General features: G+C 39.8%; 1 protein-coding gene across 12 annotated transcripts in view; it reads right to left on the reverse strand.

Annotated features, from left to right (window-relative positions):
• Window positions 1-14,466, reverse strand: part of itpr1b (inositol 1,4,5-trisphosphate receptor, type 1b) — an 84,328-nt gene extending 69,862 nt beyond the window's left edge. For all 12 annotated transcript variants that reach the window (XM_026168869.2, XM_026168867.2, XM_080302070.1 and 9 more), the window contains exons 1-3: window positions 14,263-14,466; window positions 13,115-13,228; window positions 6,980-7,050 (exon numbers count right to left, since the gene is read on the reverse strand). In XM_026168869.2, the coding sequence (XP_026024654.1) occupies window positions 6,980-7,050; window positions 13,115-13,206 (163 nt within the window). In that variant the 5' untranslated portion in view covers window positions 13,207-13,228; window positions 14,263-14,466. The remainder of the gene's footprint in view (window positions 1-6,979; window positions 7,051-13,114; window positions 13,229-14,262) is intronic.
• Window positions 14,467-20,233: the final 5,767 nt, after the last annotated feature.

Genomic DNA, 20,233 nt, shown 5'->3' on the forward strand with positions numbered 1-20,233 from the left:
TTCCTGCTAAAATGCCGTGTAGCAGAAATCATGTCCCGAAAACAGCTGAAGAAGCTGAACTGCCTGCTGAAGATGGCTTTATTTGAAAGGGTACACTGAAGAGTGTCAAGAAAGCAGAGGGAGCAAGAGCGGGGAAAACATGCAGGTAGGACTCGAACCTGCACCGCCCGCTCTCTGGTTGCCTGCTTGTCCCAATGAGGCAAACCCGCACTCATCCCAGAGAGAAATATGACGAAAGAAAAAACTGCTTCAAATCCAGAGTTTGAAATCTGAGAGAAGGACAGGTTTCCTATCCTGAAACAAACGTAATTCATGGAAAAACGGTAAACGGTATCAAAAAAGTTCTTTCAGTGTCAGTAGTGTCTGAAGCTATACTGGCACATGGCTCATGTCTCTGGAGTTTAAGAGATATGACGAGTTGAAATGTTATAAAGCTTAATATTTTAAAAACTATAAAAGTTATGAGCAACAAAAGATGTACCTGGCATTAGCAGAAATAACAGAACAGTTTAAAATTTGAATGGTTAAAAGGGAGCAAAGAATAAAGAAACAGGAACTCAATAGGTTGATGTAAGATACGAGTATGAACATAAATTTCCCCCACTGTCACAATGAATGCTGGTCAGCTGATTGGCCCGATTGCCAAAACAGTTTGGCTCCATAACAGAGTTAATCCCTACAGACGTACACACTAAAGTGCCCTCAAAGTTTACAACATTAAACATGTTTAAAGCTTTAGGTATAAAAAGCTTTGAATTTTATGGACACCTACTTCCTAAAGAATGTGAGAGTTAGGAATATGGGCAGATTCAGCTGGCATAAACAAATATTTTTAGAGTGTTACATAGCAATAATAATCAGCTATGTGTGACTGTGCGGTACATGGACAGGCTGCTAGTATTGGCTGATGACTTATCCAACATTTCATCCAAACATGGTAAATTGTGGCTCCAAGTAACACAGTGATGGACAAAATGCTAACACAGAAGCTTGCAAATTGCTAAATCTAAGAACCAGTGGTTGATTTCACTGTGACACCGACGACCTGAGCATCTTCACATTTAGCTGTTCATGTCAAGATTAAGGATAACTTGCCAGTCTCTCAAAAACAACACCTCAAAACAGTGAACTACTAAATCCACAAATAGTAATGATTATAACAGTAGAACAAAATAAAATTTACTTGTGTTGCAGGTATTTATAGATAATGTTTGCAACATGAAGTAAATTAATCGTCTTTTATCTGGTCAGACTGAATTACCCACTAGAAGCAAACATGCTCAATTCTTTATAGTATACTGTAGACACTGTACTGTATATGCTAAGTGGAACAGGAGACCCAGTGAGCTATAAATGTGGTACAGTTTTTTTAAAGCCCGAGTGGATGCTGCTGTTGGAAATGCAGCCACTGCAGGAGCGTCCCAGAGTTATCTATCATGTGGCATGGGTAGAAGAGGGAGGACAGGATGACAGGAGGCCAAGGACCAACAGAGAAAAGTGGGCTGTGGCAAAAACATCTGTCTGATGGGGTAGGCAGCCAGGAAAAGACAAAAATAGACTGGGAAGAACCTAAATATTACGGGCAGAGAAGTATTTGCTTGAAGGAACGATAATAACATGAGAAAATAGTGTAATTTACCTAAAAGACTACATTTTTTACAGCATTTACCACAATTAGGCTCAACCAAAAGCGAAAGAAAAACAAAAAGAGATGGAAGTAAGAAACTAACACATTACAATCGCTAACGAGCAACGAAATTGAGTCCTTTCTTTTAGAGCAGTTAAAAATTTGAATTTTTAACTGCTCCAAATCCAATCTTTGAACAATAAAACTCTAAAGCACACCTTTTGCACACTTAACCAATTATTATGCAAAGAGTAATAAGTATGTAGGTTTTTAAGGGAAAATCACTGAAATAACAAAATAAAGACATTTATATACACTTTCCTGTCATCATTGGCATTTTAGAGAGCATCACGAGTTGTCATAGCAGAAAACTACAAGTGGATCCATTTTACTGAATGGTAGCGTCATTCTACTCTGTAACATCAGTGAATAATGAAAGAAAAAAAATAGGTAAAGCAGTATTTCCTGTTTTAGAAATACTGCTTTGTAGAAAATGAATTTCACATTTGGCCTCTGATTTAAAGCTCGCAATTTGCTCCAACAGAGTGAAGTGAGGCAACCCTGATCCCTGATTCATAGTAATAACTGTGAATTTTATCTGGGTTTAGGAAGTAAGACGAAGCTACAGAGACTTCTACAGAGAATCATATTTTCAAAAAATGAAGGCCTTACACAGTGCATCCAGTACAATACCCATGCATTACCCTTTTACGCTAACATGAGGGCAAGTGAGTAATTTTTCCACTCATAAAGACCACTGCTTCTTTCTCTTTTATTGGTCCCTGTCTCTCTGCCTTAGCTCTGTTAAGCCTACCAGTGTAGTTCCCCCAGGCATCCTAATGTAACAGAGCAAAACAAAACCCTCAGAGTAGGTGTTTTCCCAACTGATTACTTAACATTTCCTGTTTCTTTAACAAGCTAATCATGACAAACTTCAAAAGGAGATGTCAGTGCCTGAGTGATGGTTCTTAAACATCTCTAATTCAATCTCTTGCTTGATTTCATGACTTTGGTTTCCTAATTCCCAACTGAAAGCTGTCATAAATAACAACCTTTTTCATTCATTTAAATGGTTTAAATTCACATTTTTCATTCCTCATGCGCACTCAAGCCCTACTGAAAATACTTGTGAAGAAATAATATGTTTACTCTGAGCCTGGAAAAAAAGAACAAGATTGGTATACATACATTCTTGAAAAAAATTAAAGGGAAAATTTTCAAAACATCTCAATAGGGGGAAAAAACTCCCTTATCCTGATAGGGACTGAGTAATGTGTTAGGAATTAAAAGATACCACATTTTTTGATAGAAATGTAGCAGCGACACAGACCCTAGCCAAATGCAAACTAGCAAAAACAGTCAAAGATGATGAGGAGGAAACATGTCAGCTCTAAATCATTTTGGGTGTTGTTTCAGTGTTGCCCCTCTAGTGCACCTGTTAATTTCATTAACACCAAAGCAGCTGAAACTGATTAAAACCCCCTCTCCTACTTAACTGTACCGTTAAATAGCTCAAAAGTTAACTGACTTGATGGTAAATTAATTAAAAAAAAAAAAAAAAAGCAGTAAAGTGAAAGAAGTCAGGGTAATAAATGAAATTCTAAAAGGCCAAAAGCTCTTTGTGGGTTTTCTTACACATTAGTTAATATTTGGCTGTATTTAAAACAGCAGGTAGAACAGAAATGGGGACATTTATTTCAAATATTTTACTTGCACATTTGGTGCATGACGTACATTTTGGGCACCAAAACAGCTCTGATCCACTGCATTGTAGACTTCTCAACGAGCTCTGAAGGTGTCCGGTGGTTAAGAAGAAGATGAGGCCTCCAGGGATTTGACTTGCTTGTCCAGCACATGCCACAGACAGCTGATGCTACATCACATCAATTCCCAAAGCAGTCATGAACAGTTTCTTACAGTGTGGCAGGGCAGGTAAATTTACATTTTTAAAACATCCCATGCAGTATGCGGTCTGAAGCATAGAATTCACATAAATGCCAAAACCAAACGTTTCCCCTGCTAACCATGGCTTTTTGCTCTTGCCTTTTTTCCTCTTAGAGCATCTTGCTACCTGTTCTTTCTCAGGTAAATAACAAATGAGTCCAACAACACATTCCAGTTTTTACTAATTATATGCAAAGTGCAGCTTGGATGGCATCTCAAATTATATAATATTTATCAGTTTTCTGGATTTTGTGTTTCTAACAACAAAAACAGTCATAATATTGTGCACGAGAGGACGACTGAGCAGAGCTGAGCGCCAAGCTTTCCTGTACCCACAAAGTTTTATATGCACAGGTAAAATGACATGCAATCATGGAGTTAACCTGTATGTGAACATAGACTGACATACACGTAGATTTAAAATAAAACTGGTTCCCTACATACATCCTTGAGATAAAGACTTTTTAAACAGCTTACAGGTTCTATTATTACCAAACCAAGACGTCAGGATTTAGCTCTGGTTTCACTCTGTTTCTATTGAACACTCGCCTTAATAGAAGAGGTGATACTACTGTCTGTGGCTGGATTATGTATTACTTCACAATACCACCCCCCCCCCCCCCCCTCCAAAAAAAAAATCTCTTTATTGCTTCCTTGACTCATAAAAATGATCTGTAATCTAAATATACCATTTTATTTAGGATAATATATGTAAGTTTATGTCATAAAAGGAACCCTAGCATGATACCAGAAGTACATTTATACAGTTCCCCTGTGCAGTTACTGCAGTGTATTCATTAACCACATCTCTGAATATGATTTGAATAGGTCAGTCAGACATGAACACATTTCTTTGCATCCTCAGCTGGAAAAGCAGGCCTTGTTTAAACTCATAAAAGACTGCTGCCTATCTGCTATTCATCCAAATTTTCCCTGGTACAGAAAAGCAGCATATAAGGCTTTAAATGTGCAAGACTCATAAGGGTAGTGTGTCTGAACTGTGTGCTGACGACAAAAGTAATTCAGACTGTGAGAAGAAGACAGCGTCTCTGGATATTTTTTTCTGTGTACTAGTTTTAACTTCCAACTTCACAGAAACAAAATGTGTTCCCGAACCTAAGCTGTCATTTCCACCACAGAACTGTGGCCACTTTTACTGCAGTAGCCTGAGGGCAATGTTGTCGTAAAGAAATCAAAAGATCTGCATGATTCCTGAAGTGTTAAAAACATGAATAGGACCCGCTAAGGACAATTTACTTTATATTGTGGCTGGAGCAGTTCCTGGTTGACTGCTCCCACTAAGTGGTTATGAAAATTACACCATTTTATTAAACCTAAAATGCTCCACTCCCCCAATAGTGACTCAATCAGATCCCCATGTCATCACACACAGCTGCAAATGTTCTACTTTGAATCTGATGCTTCAGTAAATCAGGTCAGTCTATGGTTAGCATGCTATGTGGAAAGCAATTATAGCTAAACTATGAATATAACTGAACAAAGAAATGGTTCACGCATGTGGTGTGTGGTGTTTTCCTACACAGTGCCAAACAGACAATACAGCTACACTGATGAAAAGCATAATGCATTTTCAAAAGAATACCATGATTTAAAGAACTAAATTAGTTTGAATCAGGTATTCACAGGTTTTAGAAGGAAGAACAGGACGAGTTCTAAGCACTAAAGTGAAAATATTCTGTGCTTTTTAAAAAAATCTTAGTTATGCATTAAGACTAATTTCAGGAAACACAGAAATAAAGTCAGCGATTAAAGAATGTGTATGAAAACTGAAAGAGAAGCTAGAAGAAGCTAAACTCAGTGATTCAGAGCATGTGACACAAATTATCTACATCCGAGAGGTACACTGAACACCATCTGCATAAAAAAAAAGAAATATGATAAGACTGAAAGTCTTTTGTTGTACCTAACAATAGGTTGGCCCATGAATGCCCATCATAAAGGCTTTGGTTATATTTTGTAAACACTGTTGGAGCTCACGCAGCTCTTAACAAAGCCAGTCTGATCTCAATGAATGAGGAAGGTGATGTATAAATCCTCTTTGATAGCGTTGGCATACAATCAAAAGCAGAACTATACTTGGTGTTCAAAAGCAAAACACAGTCTTATTGTATTTTTAGACACATGCCTCCTAGTTAATCTGTGCATGTGTTCACGCTGTCAGTTTAGACCCTGCTATTTAGCAGGGACGGCAAGTTCCTGTGACAAGCTTTTTGTTTACAGCTGCCTGGCATTCTGCCTGAAAGAAACTACATATAAGAACAATAACACAACCACACGTGATAGAGACAAAGCTATTATGTCCACACAACAACACTTGCTAGACTAGAAGACTTGAATCTGAAACCATCAGCGTACTAGTCGGGAAACTGCTTACCCTAGGCCAGTAGATATAAAGGATCAGCCATTTCTGGCTGCCTGGTACTGACACTATATGAAGATAACCATCAAAATGACACTTCTTTTTATTCATTCTTGATTTTTCTTTTGGTCAAATAATGTGCAGGTTTATCTTTGGCTTTTTGGCTCTGGGCACAGACTATTCTCCTCCTGGATATCATCACTCAGGGATGACCTGACATAAGAGATCATCAATTGAGACATGACAGGGACACTTGAAGTCCTGCTAGGCTTCTCATGTCTAATGAGACCAATTTAATCTGTTTGGAAGGAGCACTGCTACAAGTCAGTGGATGTGTCCTTGGCAGCTGTGCCATTTCACTTGCAAAACAACTCAAAATAGGGTCAGAATTTGTAATATGAACAGCAAAATTCATGAATCCATCACAGCTAAAAAGGGTTTGCTGTACAATGATATGTCAAATGTATTCTTACTCCCTTTGCTGCCAAGAGAGTATATCTGAACAGTACTCAACTGCTTCAGGTAATTATGGCAACGCAGTCCTTCTAGGTTTTCCCTACTCGACATCCTAGTATAACCATTGCCCTTTCCATCTCGAAATTATTTCACAAGCACAAAAAAAGTTGTGCACACAACTTCCAAGTTAGTCACCTTTAATTGTGAGGGTTAATATCCAAAAAAAAGAGTAAAGACTATTTCAAACCATTTAAAATATATTGTTAGTTGTTCTGAAAACAAACAGGGCTTATATAACTTATTGGGGTTGTATTATACTCTGCATTTTCTAAATAGTTAAATAAAAGATCCAAGCAGAAAATGTATGCATATAATCCATCCTGAGCATGGGCACAAATGACCACAAAACAATTTGCTCATGAGTAACAGGTGAGACTGATGCGTTCTCCTGCATGTTTCTACGGCATCTTTCAGTTTGAATGTAAGGCAGCAGTGAGCATAAAATGGCAGCAACACAGACTCATTTCATGAAATGTTCATCAAGAGAGAAGCGAGTGATTTTTAGACCTTACCTCTGAATTTCTTAGGGGGGTTGTTGAGGTCACCTGTATCTGGTTGTACCACACAGCGATCATCCACAAGCCTGCACAGACAGCCATCATTATGAGTGAGTCAATAAGGACATATGCAAATGAAATTTGCTTTAATCCTCAGAAGGGTTTAATAACTTTTTGAATAACAGCATTCCTAATGATATTACGATATTATGAGAGAGTCATATTAAATTAGGGCGATAATTCAGGTAAAACCCATCACTATCTGGATTATTCTAATTCATGCAGCTCATGTACCCAAAATATGACTGAATACAAAAACAAACAAAAAAAAACTTTTCTTAAATAAGCAAAGTATTGTGTTTCCAACACTTTTTACTGTAGCATATTCTATGGAGCCCTGTAGAGACAAAAATGGTTATTGTGTGGCCTTGAACTAGTAACATATAGCTACCAACTCAATAACGTCTGGCCACAAGTTGGCGTTTCATGGGAATGAGGTATGCAAATCTTGTGGCTGTATCTTAACTGTTTATAGTCAAAATTAGGGATGCTGCTTGGGACAGGCATTTTGAACAGCCACATTCTCTGCAGAGCCCAAAACATTATCAAAGACCGTCTCACCCAGGTCACCATCTGTTTGAACTGCTGCCTTCTGTAGGCGTTACTGATCCATGAAATCCAGAGGTACCAGATTCACTCACAGCTTCCAAATCCAGTAATCGCTCCCAACAAATAAAGATAGCTCCATAACGGTTTTATACTGTGCCCTTAAACACATGTCATTTTATGTATTTTAAATATATTTTATGTATGTGTTTATTTTAAAGCACCACATTAGAGCAGAACACCTAAATTCACTGTAATGCCAAGTACAATGACAATTAAAGGCTTTCTGATGTCTTAACAATTCAAAAATCGTTTAAACAAGCCAAAAATGGAGAAGAAGTCTAACAGCAAAACACTCAAAATACCGAAAAGCATAATCTACCGGAAAAGGTTAAATACTGACCATGCAAACAGTGCATGAGTATTCAAGAGACATACTTTAATAATCAAATTTAATGCTTTAAATGTATGGAATATAGGCCACACATGTTTCTGTTTATGCCATCACAGAATTATGCAGGCACGCACACACACAAACACACACACAGGAACAAACACCCCAAGTGTGCAAATGTAAGGAATGCTAGCAGCAGTATCCCGCTTTTCTTGCATGCTAGCATCAACATAGCTGTATCAAAGGTGGTTACGAATTGCTTTAGTTGACTGGTCATATTGCTGCTTTACCCTGACACAGCCTATATAGATGCTCTCATTTTCTTCATTTAAAGTACTGCAGAGCTGTGCTGGTTTACACAAGTGTCATGCACTTACTCTTCACCTAGCTTGTTTAAAGCCTTCACACAAAGAGTAGGGGGCATAGCCTTCAGTCAGGGCTGCAACCCCTTATAGAGACAGTGGCATCATAAAATCTTAAAACCAATGCTCTAATGCTTTTATGCATTTATAGAATAATTTGTTTATATTTGTAGTATTTCTGGTGCCAACTCCCAAAGGTAGCAACTTTTAAACATGGACTTAACTACTAGTGTACATCCCTCGACCAAATATCCAGAATCTATGAGTGCTGTGAATGTTGACTCACTGGCCTGGATTTGTGGGATACTTAAGCATGTGCTGACCAACTTTAATCACCTCAGTGCGAATGCGCAGAACATCAAAAAGAAAAAAAAGAAAAAAGAAAAATAGACACACAAACAAAACCCTGAAATTGACTTAACTTAGGGGTACTGCACTGACCGGTCAAAGTTCACCGTACACTGTTTTAGACTCCACTGTACCCTTAATGATGAGTTTTAACACTTTTGTATTTATCAATAAAGATTGTTTGATGACCATTAGAATAGATTCCAGATGATAGCTCCAGTAATCTACACTATATTGCCAAAAATATTCGCTCATCTGCCTTCACAGCCATATGAACTTGAGTGACATCCCATTCTTAATCCATAGGGCTTAATATGTTGTCAGTCCGACCTTTGCAGCTATATCAGCCTTAGCTGTTCCACAAGGTTCAGGAGTGGGTTGCTGGGAATTTTTGACCACTCTTCCAGAAATACATTTGTGAGGTTAGACACTGATGTTGGACAAGAAGGCCTGAGTCCGCTCTAATTCATCCCAAATGTGTTCTAAGGTTGAGGTCAGGACTCTGTGCAGGCCAGTGAAGTCTTTTACACCAATCTCACCCATCCATGTCTTCATGGACCTTGCTTTGTGCACTAGTGAATAGTGTTGTGGTAAAAAGAAGGGGCCATCCCCAAACTGATCCCACAAAGTTGGGAGAATGAAATTGTACAAAATGTCTCTAAATGACAAAGGATTAAGAGTTTCTTTTACAGAAGGGGCTGAGGCTAACTCCTGAAAAACACACCCTCCACCAAACTTTATACTTGGCACAATGCAGTCTGAAATTATTCTTATACCAATCCTCGTACCAGCAAACCCAGACTCGGCCATCAGATTGCCAGTTGAAGAATTGTGATTCATTACTGCAGAGAACATCTCTCCACTGCTCTAGAGTCCAGCGGCAACATGCTTTACACCACTGCATTCAACACTTTGCATTGCAATGGTGATGTAAGGCTTGGATGCAGCTGCTCAGCCATGGAAACCAATTCCATAAAGTTCTCTACACACTGTTCTTGAAGTAATCTGAAGGCCACATGAAGTTTGCAGGTCTATAGCAACTCACTCTGCAGAAAATTGGTGACCTCTACACATGATGTTCCTCAACATCTTCTGATCCTAGTCTGTGATTTTACGTGGTCTACAAGTTAGTGGCTGGGTTGTTGTTGTTCCCAATCACTCCCACTACCACTAACAGCTGACTGTAGAATATTTAGTAGCAAGGAAATGTCATGAATGGACATGTTGCGCAGGTGACGTCCTATCACGGTACCACGCTGGAATTCACTGAGCTGATGCCTAGGTACTAGGTTGATGTAATGCACCTGTGACCATGGATGTGATTGGAACACCTGAATTCAATGATTTGGATGGGTGGGAGAATAATTTTGGCAATAATGTGTATATAGGCAGAGGCTGCTCTCACTATGACTTTTGATGCACACCCAATCATTCTGTTCTGAAAGCAGACCTGAAATGTGAAAGCAACTGCTCAGTTCAGAATAGAGAAGCAAGGTTAACTCTAGTAGACGTCCAAGGTGTAAACACTTAATGTCTTGCCAGCTCAAATATAACAGAGGAGCCCCATCCCAGCATTAGTAGCTTGTAATAATACAAATTTTTTAACTTATTCAAGGTATTGTTTTTTGGTGTGTCAAGTGTACAGCACTTTGTTTTCAGCTGGGAGTTGTCTGAAAGTGCTATATAAATAAATTGGTTGCTTGAAACTAATTACTAACTGCTACTTTCCTCCGTATTTTACATGCTTCTACAATCATAGATGAATTAATCTGACACAACAGTATATGCAATATTAATTCTGCTCTGTCACAGCTCTGTCAGTCAGAAGAAATACAAGTTTCATTGTCATGACAAATCTTTTTTATGATGTCCCCAAAATGTTCCCAAGCAAGCAAAGACACACAATCTCTCCAGCATGTCTTGGGTCTGCCCCAGAGTCTCCTTCCAGTGGGACTCACTTTAATGACCTCATCTAGATGATGTCCCTGGAGGCATCCTAGCTACCTCAAATTTCTTCTGATGCAGAGGAGAAGCAAATCTATTCTTACCCACTCACAAATAACTAAGCTCCTCAACCTAAGGCTGAGCCCAGGTAATCTTTGCAGATATTTTTGCTGCTTTGTATCTATTTATCGTATCATTTGGGGTACCATCCACAATTTATCACCATAGGTGAAGGTGGGAACACAGACTGACCAGTACATTGACAGTTTCAGCCTTACTGTCAGCACTCCCTTTGCTGCAAAAGAGAAATCTGTCCAAGTTCAGATGTGACACCTGAGTTCAAAGAACTGGACAGATATTAGGTGTCTGAAAGCCTTTTTTTAGAATCCAAACAGTGTAAACCACCACATTTCAAAGGGGTTTGAGAAGTTGCTGAAATCATTCCTGTAGCTTAAAATTATAAGCTGTAAGCAATTCTCCTGTCTTTCAGGGCCTCTATTTTGGGAACATTATTCCTCTTTGAATCATAGTTTTCTAAATCATCAACCTCCAGTGAAAGCACAAATTTAAAGTCAGTAGTACGATAATTACAATTCAGGGGAAGCCCCTGGGATAACTATAAGACAGTATATCGGCACAAAGAGGACACTTGTGTAGGATGCACGAGCAGGTTGATTCAGGTGCATCTTTTTATAGGTCATTCTGTACACACTTGCACACTGCAGGAGCCCTGTGACGATGCAGAAGTCACATGTCGTGAGAAACTTCGCTGCAGAAATGAAAAGCTGATCACCTCGATCACACTGATGCACCGATGGGCCGAGCTCCAAAAGAAACATGAAACTCAGGAGTCAGTGAAATCCAAGGGCAGAAAGTGGCCTTCAGGGCTACACTATCATTGATTGTCAGCCTTCCCGCACCAGTCGTGATCCAGGTAAATGCACCTGTCTCTCAGGAGTGCAACACTTAATACAATAAATCTATTTATAGGTACGTCCTCTAAGCTATTCCCTTTAACAGAGAGCGCTCACAGAAGCGGATGGGCTGGGAGGGGGGATTACTTGGCATAACAACACAAGATAGGAAAATTGACAAGCTCCGTCATGGTGGTAGCCTTCAAAGCTGTGCTCACATTTGTTGCTATGGTAGGTGACGCATAACACTAAAATTGTTTAAGAGCATAGCGTCTGAAGGCAAGGAGAAGGGCTCGACTCATCCTCTGGTAAACGGCAAACTGAAATAGTGACAAGGCAAGAGCAGAAAAACTGCAGCTCTTAAAAGGGAGAGGGAGGACAGGACAATACAGATGCTGTGCCCATTTTCACCTCAGGAGAAGAAAAACAAACTCCCCAGGACAGCAAACAGAAAGAAGCAGGAGGGAGAGAAACAGGCTAATTCTGGGTGCTGAAGCCTAAGATGCCAGACGCTGGACAGGAACATTCACATCAATGATCGCCCGCTGTTCCTCTTTTAGCCTTCTGTTTTTCCTCTGTGTGCCAGTTGTGTGTCAAGACTTTCTCAATTTCCACATAATGAGATGCACTTTTAACTCACTGCCTACAATTAGGAAGGAGTGGAGATGTCAACTAGTTGAAAACATGGTACTCAGCATGTACCGGGAGAGTAATTTCAGGCACAGAACAGCAAGCAAACACAAAATAAATAAATAAAGCTACAACTACAGGACCTAGCACTTCTCAGAGAGAACACTGGACTGACACAGTTATCCAGAGTGACATGGTATGTTGCTGTGTATTCATAGATAAGAAAAGCTACACATTTGACTGAAATAAGTTGCAACACATCAGGTACACACAGCATAGATGGCCTTAAATTTGAAGATTACAAGCACGGTGTATCAGCGTCTTCTGTAAAAGCTGCTAGAGCTGGTAGATACTGTGTTCTATTTTAAATAATTTACTAAGAGACAGCATTTACCAGCCACTGCTGGTAAAACCAAGCAACAAAACTGCAGCATAACGAACAAGTTCTACCCATTACTGTACTAATATTTGAGCTAAAATATTGATGCCTGGCCATCTGCAAGACAGGCTAAACAGTGTGCAAAATAAAGCCTCCAAAGGACCAAACCCTGTTACGTTTTCCTGCCTAGTCCAAATATTTTTCTATCCCAGTCTCTGCAATACATCAACTGAACTGGAAACACCTGAAAAAACCTCATCTTTCTTTTTCATTAATTTTGGTTAAATCAGTTATTCACTATCACCTTTTTTATGTTGACTAAAGACTGGCCAATCTGATATTTGTTAGAGGCCAATATATACATTGGTATCGCCATTCATGTTGTACATTATAAGTGAAGCTTATGAAAGAAAATTGGGTGAGATACTTAAAGAAAAACAACACTTGGGTCTTTTGGCCTTGGCTCGAAACAACTCATTCATTACATGGGTTAGTTTGTTCGTTTTGCAGTGTGTTGGAATAGGGAGATGGTGGAGGAGTCATGAAAATTAAGATAAACACAGGAAGGCTTACCCTAAAGTGCTGATAAATCCACTGGTGGAGCCTTCTGCATACAGGGAACAGATGTCCCCGATATGGAGGAAACTGGACATTTTGTCTGACATGGTTTCTCTGTGGTGATAACACCTGCAAAAAGTTGACAACATGAGAATTTAAAGAATCATGACAGACAGCAAATACAAGCAAGCCATACTTATTTAAGACATTTAAATCATTTCATGCAGTAATACAATTCAGGTGTACCTATACTGTAAGCTGCAGTGGTTATGATCACCTATTTAAACTATTATTACCTTTATGATTTTGCTACCCATTGTTTGTCTACTTGATTTTTTAGGCCATTCTCAGAGCACCACCTACTGCAAAATCACCAATGGCTATAACAAAAACTACTATTATAAACATTAACCACAAATAACTGAACTACAAAGCCGTCCATTCCCCTTGCATGGCTTTATTTTGTTGCCAGTTCTGCCTAACAGTACAGCTTGTACATATTTATGCAATATTCGTTCATAGATTTGTTAGAAATGAAACAGTAAAAAGCTTCATGTGTATTGTGCTGTTATAGCTGGGTGAAAGCAATAGGTCTGGTATTTAGGTGACCTGTTTGTTTTCAGGCTACGAGACCTCAGCTCGAATGAAAGACCACCAGCTATACCTTCTGTGGTCTATATAATCTGTGATTTTTGCAGTTACTAAGAACCACCCAAAAGCTATGTCACCATCATTTCAGACTGAGAAGCTCATTGTCTGTAACACTGTAGCATCAAACATCACTAAGGGGCAAACATATTTATAGTCCTGGATGTGATTGTGAAGGAACAGAGACATTTAACAAAAATAATAAAAGATTAAAATTTTAAAAAATGAAATCAGAAGTCTCAATCCACGCTAGACATGTAAACTTTCTATTCCCTTCTCTACTGCCCTGTGTCAAAGCACGTAAACTAATTTAAACGTCTCGTGGCACATTTGAACCGAGTTGCACGAGCATTCTAGCTACATTACATGTCAGGTCGCACGAGCTGCAGCAAGACAACAGAAACAAACGAGCGCGTGGGCTACTTCCTTGACAGGGATGCTTGCATCTCAGTGACAAAATGAACAAAGCCCGAGCCTGGAAAAAAAAAACTAGCGCGCACAGGCAAGGACTTTACCTGACAGAACTAAAATGAAGGCGTCAAAGGATAGAGGCAGAGAGAACCGCGGGAAGAAGTGGGTCAGCACGGGATAATTTCCACAGTCCTATCCTCGGTTAAGTCCATGGCAGTGAAACTCCAGGTAAGAGCAGCCTGAGCGACGTTATCTCTGACAGCTGAATGCGTCCTCGGCAACAATCCTCTTCTTACCTCCTCCACATGTCACCGCAGGAACGCCCCTTTCGTTACTATTTATAATACGGCAGTGCTTCTTGGGTAATGTAGTTCTTTAGGCATTTAACTCAAAAACAGAAACAATTTTCAACCTGGAGCGGAAATACGTGACCTTAATTATTGTAAATAAATACAATGTATTCATGCCCAGTGGCATAATAATAAAAAAGTAAAATATGTATATATTTTAAAAATGTATAATTAGCCATAAGAATGAAGAAACTATGGTGTCTTCTAAATACTCTGTAGATAAATGGTACTCTATCCGAGCACTCAAAGTACATTATGTAACTTGCCTAACACAAACACTCTTTCTATCTAACATTGATATTCCAAGAGATGCATCAGAGAGCAACTCAGGGTTAGCATCCTGCCCATTTGGCATGTAGACTGGAGCAGTCAGGATATCGAACTTACAACCTTCCGATAAGCAAACGACCTGCTCTACCGCCTGAGCTACAGCCACCCCATAACTAACACTGATAAAACGTCTGTAATATCACATGCCGTAAGCCTTTTGAATACAAATAAAACCCATAGACACGTGTTCTGGACTAGTAAACATATCTCTGGGGGGGGGTCACATCCATGTGACTTGTTTTTTTGTTTGTTTGATTTTTTAGTGTCTACATTATTTTACGTATATGATGTCAAAAACAGAGGCAACCACACTGCCTTGTAAAGAGGGGGTCATGCTGTGCATGCCAAAGTGAAAGGACACGAGATAAAGACATCCATTGTGTGGGCAGCCTCCTGTCAGGAACACTGATTCAGTCGCAAGCAGTCAGATTCCTGGGTTTGTAATGTATTTATTTGCTTTGCTTCCATTAAATTAAATGGTCTATGCATCCTAGAAACAGAGATGGACCTGCCTACTTGCCAACAAGTTTTTAAATTTGTAAGGTAAGCTTTGGCAACCTCACAACCTCAGTCTCTCTCAGTCAATTTTGAGTGATCTATTTTTTTTATTTTTTTTTTGCAGCGACCCAGTAAAACCACAGTGTGTCATTTTAGGCTACTGAACTGGAACAGACTCTTCTGTGCACTGAAATAGTTGTAAGCACTGCCAGATGCCAAATTTACAAAGATTAATAAAAAAAATAGGAAGGAGAAAGTCCTTAAAGTGATCCTAGCAATTCTTCCAAAACACGAATATCTGAAAATCCTTAAAAGCTTGATTAATTCATAATGAGTCATAATTGCAATTTCAATGAGGAAGCAAGAGATGTACGAGGAGAAAGAGCACTTTCATCCCAAAAATGGGCCCAGTGGTATTAACCAAGCCCATCAATTAGCTCTTGATTTGGTTTCTTAGCTACCGGATGTGGAGAGATTGTAAGAGGACTAAATGGGGTTGGATAAGTGTCCATTACCATAAAAGTGCTTCTTTTCACTTTCTACATTCCACATTTGCTTTTTACACACACATTGGGGTCTTTCAGATGTAAATGGCTGCATGTTGTTATGTAGTAGAGCTATCTAAGGCCAAAACCCCTCTGATATTCATGCTCTTATGCTCTGTATTCTTTGTGTTGACCACATCTCGCAGTCTACTTGTACAAAACCACTTATTATTACTGCGTGTGTTACGTCACTTTCTGTACAGTGAATTGCTCTTCCAGCTTAACGGCTGTCCAATCCATCATCGTTACCCAACTATGAAACAATCTCGATCAAAAGAGCATTAAAAACCACAATGTAAAAACAGACGGCCCGAATCATTGGGGGACAGATGGGAGGTGGGTGACTTGTCTCTCAGCATCACTGTCAGGACTTCACGACATCAGACACTAACCTTTCTTTACTCTAAAATATTTAGAAGCTTTGGTTGAATTTGACATTAAGTGAAGTTGAACACAAATCACTGAGTACTCAGTTGTCATGGATACACTGTACAGACGACTGGCTAGGGAGGAAGTTTATAAATATAAAACTGGACACAACTGCTGCTGTGTTTTGTGAATTGCAGAAAACGATGTCAGAAATGGCTTGATTTGTAGCTTGGTTAACACAGTGCCCTCTTTATTCTCTGGGTTCCTTTGGTCAGCGTTTTAATTCTAGTAGCCTCCTTTAACGTGAAGAAGTCACGTGCTCCAGGAAGACACACACACACTCACACATAGGATGCATGAACACAACAGACTCCGCGGTATAGATAGATATGAGGCAGGATAGGTGTGGAGACAGCTTGATCTCTCGTGTAATTTAAGGGTCGTGGACAAGAACCCAAGATTGGTTGGAAGGACGGGTGATTCATCTCGTAGCTGACGGAGATGCACTAAATTTACAAATGACTATCAAATTAGCAAATACAACATCTGCATGCTGGGAGTGCAAAGGAGACAGTGGGATGACAAAATGCAGCGACCATCTGTGTGGGAGCAGAGATTGTGAGACTCATCATTGTGCATGTGTTACAGCGAGTATTCTCATGCAGATTCCAGGCCTTCCCTTTACAGCAATGTGTAGGCACAATGGCTGGTAGTATTCTCTTCTGAGCCTCTGATAGGCCCTGTGTGGGCCACGCTTGCGAAACCAAGCCTTGCATTCATCAGAAATGATGGTATACAAGCAAAATAGGGGAAATTGAGGAAAAGATATATTAAAAGGCAACAGCTCAGTTTAGATCATTTCTTGGTGACAGAGTGTTCACTGTTATAACGTTAAGTTCCCAAGTCCACATCAGCTCTACAGTGTTGAAAAAAGGAGGAAAGGAGGGCTCTGTAACCCTATCACTCTCTTATTGGTGTTGTGGATCTGGGACACTGAAGCCACTGGGAGCAAGAACCACAGATAATGACTTATTAGCAATTTCAAGCTAAATGTAGAATACTGGTAGAACTTCACTGTCATGGTTCCTGTTATACTTCTTTGTTTGGTTTTGTTTCGAGATTCTCTTGCAGTGGTATTTTCTAACACTAAGAAGTGAAGTTAGTTATTTCCTGTTTTTACTTTGACGGCATGTTTTATTATGTGTCCTGTTGTGATACTATTTCTTCCTTTCCATCCTCCATGACTGCCTGTCCCACTGTCTTAGCTTCACGTATTTATTTCCCACCTATGCCTAATCACCAGTCACCCAGTGTGTATGTGTGTGCATGTACTAGTCCCTTCTTTACCCTGTTTTGTGTAGCCTCTCCAGTGTTCCTGTACCAGGTTCTTGCTTTGTGTTTCTCAGTTTGTTGCATCAGCTTATAAAGGCTCATTTCTGTTTTAGGTTGGCTGACTCCTGGTGCTTTTTTAATACTACTTCTGAATCCCAACGGAAATTATTTTTATTGGACTTCCTAAACCAATAGCTTAGTCAATATCAGCATGCAACATGCACAACTGTGCGGCAGATGGCGTAAACAAATGTGCCGTAAACAAATGTGGTGTAAAAACACACTAACTGAGCACAGGATCTTCTTGCAAAGTCTGAAAAGAGACAACAATCTGCTTTCCTCTCCTGGTCTCCCAGCCTTTTTCAGTACGTGACGTATGCAGGCTGTGAATGACATCACACCCCCGTGGAGTCGAGTCCACACATGGTACTTCAGTTTTAGTCAGATTGCACACACAGAACCACATGCAGACAAGTGGTAAGCAGGGTAGTTGGCAGCCCCAACGATGCATGAAAGCAAGCTGCTCGGAGGAAGCTTCCTGTACGTGCTTAGTGGTTGACCAATGACAGCAAAAGAAGTGAAATAGGAGAACATAATTAACCAGAAGGAGATAAGATAAGAGATTTTTTTTCATCTCAAAGCTGTAAAGAAATACAGATCCTAGCTATTTTATAGCCTGTAAGACAACAGGTATTAGTAAGACACTGGGGCATAAAGTAGAGATCTACCTCCCTAAAAATACCAGATAATTATGCTGGTATAATGGCCTGCATATCCCCAATGGAAATAGTCTGATTAGACCAGCTGCAGAGATTTTCTAATTAGGCCTTGTGATTTTTTTTTCATATAAGAAAAATCATTTTGTGCTGGATCTATATTCAATTTATAGCAAATGTAACCCACTCACTCTAAAAAAAAAATGTAACAGTGAGTCTGATAGCATCTAGATAGAAGTGTGCTTTGGATATTTCATGGCCGATGAGTCTCCTCTTCAAAAGCAATGTGCCCAGACCAGAGGATCACTTCACCACGTCACCTTGGTTACGGCATAATCAATATGACACTCCGTATCCATATGTCTCCCAGGCGTCTGATGTGCACAGGTGGACGTTAGCAGAGTTTCCTGTGTGACCCAGTCCCACTGAGGGAAACAATATCTGGAGGAGGAGACAGTGGTCTGAAGTCACTTATTTAACCTGGAGAACATGTTCCATAAGCTGTTTTAAAGACGGGTAATCATTAGGATCAGGAGGATGGGAGGACTCCAGCTTCACTTTCACTGCATGCTATAAAGTAGCAGCTTACTAAACTTAGTCTCTGTTATATGGTGGAAAGATATGACAAGACCAATAATGGAACTGGGGCTTATATTTTTCAGTGAACTGCTGCACATGATTTAAATATCCTTAAGTGTAATAGCCTGCAGATGAGTCGTCTTATGCCGACACGCACTCTTGCTCAACCAAGCGTTTAAACCTGTGAAACAGCGGGTCATTAAGCAAAGCTTGTGATTGCAGTGGAAAATAATGACAGTGATTATATCAGTGGAAATCCTTGGCATAAGTGAGGTTGTGATTAAACCGGTTATTTTCAGGTTCTCTAAAACTGATATCCATCCTTTCAAGAGTCGCCCTTCAATTTAAGTCACACTAATAATGGTGTGACGTTTCGCTGAAGCATTTCCTAAAGTAATAATACACTCCAAAGAACAGGTCTGGTTAACAACTTGTTGTATGTAAGAGTAGAAAAAATGCACATATGTGGTGTTCTGATCAGTACTGAGTGCAGCTGTGGAGGCGGGTGCTTCTTGGGCTCCAGAACTTCCTGCTGAGCTTGCTGCAGGTGCCCTGGGCCAAATTTAACTTCACATCTGTGAAGGGAGGAGCCACGTTGAAAACCCTCTTTAACGCTACCTTCCTTTAACACTGAAGTGAAACTGCAAATTGCAATTTACTCCGCTAGATCAGAGCACGACAGGGGGAGGGAAGGAAAAAAACTACTGTGACTCCTTAGAAGAGCAGCCAGCAGTCCTATTGAACGTTGAGATACTTTGCTCTGATGGCTTCAATGAGAACAAAAAACAACTTATTTCACACATTCGACAATTATGTCAGCACAAAGGCCAATGTTTTATGTGTTCTGCTACAACCTGAGAGAGCACAGCTAGTCAGGTGTTGTCAAGTTCTTTAAAACACATTAGAATTAATGACGTGTTGTTGAAAGAGACTGCAGATTAAAATATGTCTTCTCTTAACACTGAAACAACAAAGTCAAGAGTTTTAAAATGTGTCCCAAACTGGAATTTGAAATGCCTTTGACATATGAGGCCCCGCAGATATCTGTCATTTTTTCTTTTCCCCTTGATTTGGCTGCGGGATTCAAGACAAGGACATCTGCTCCCTCATCAGAGAGGTGCCCCACTTCTGAACAAATGGACTGCCAGTTGTAATTTCTCCACTGTTCATTCACCCTTAAATAGTGTCTCGCTCCTTTATCAATGTGATGCATTGCTCACATAAGGATCAAGGTGTACCTTATCTTTTGTCCTTTCGAGCTACACCAGGCAAGACATTTAGGTAAAGCCTATCAGGCCAAATCAAAGTGGGGGCAGTGAAGCAGAGGTGTCATGATGAAAACAGACATATTATATA

Source organism: Astatotilapia calliptera, chromosome 5 (genome assembly GCF_964374335.1).
Source record: "Astatotilapia calliptera chromosome 5, fAstCal68.1, whole genome shotgun sequence".
Classification (NCBI taxonomy): domain Eukaryota; kingdom Metazoa; phylum Chordata; class Actinopteri; order Cichliformes; family Cichlidae; genus Astatotilapia; species Astatotilapia calliptera.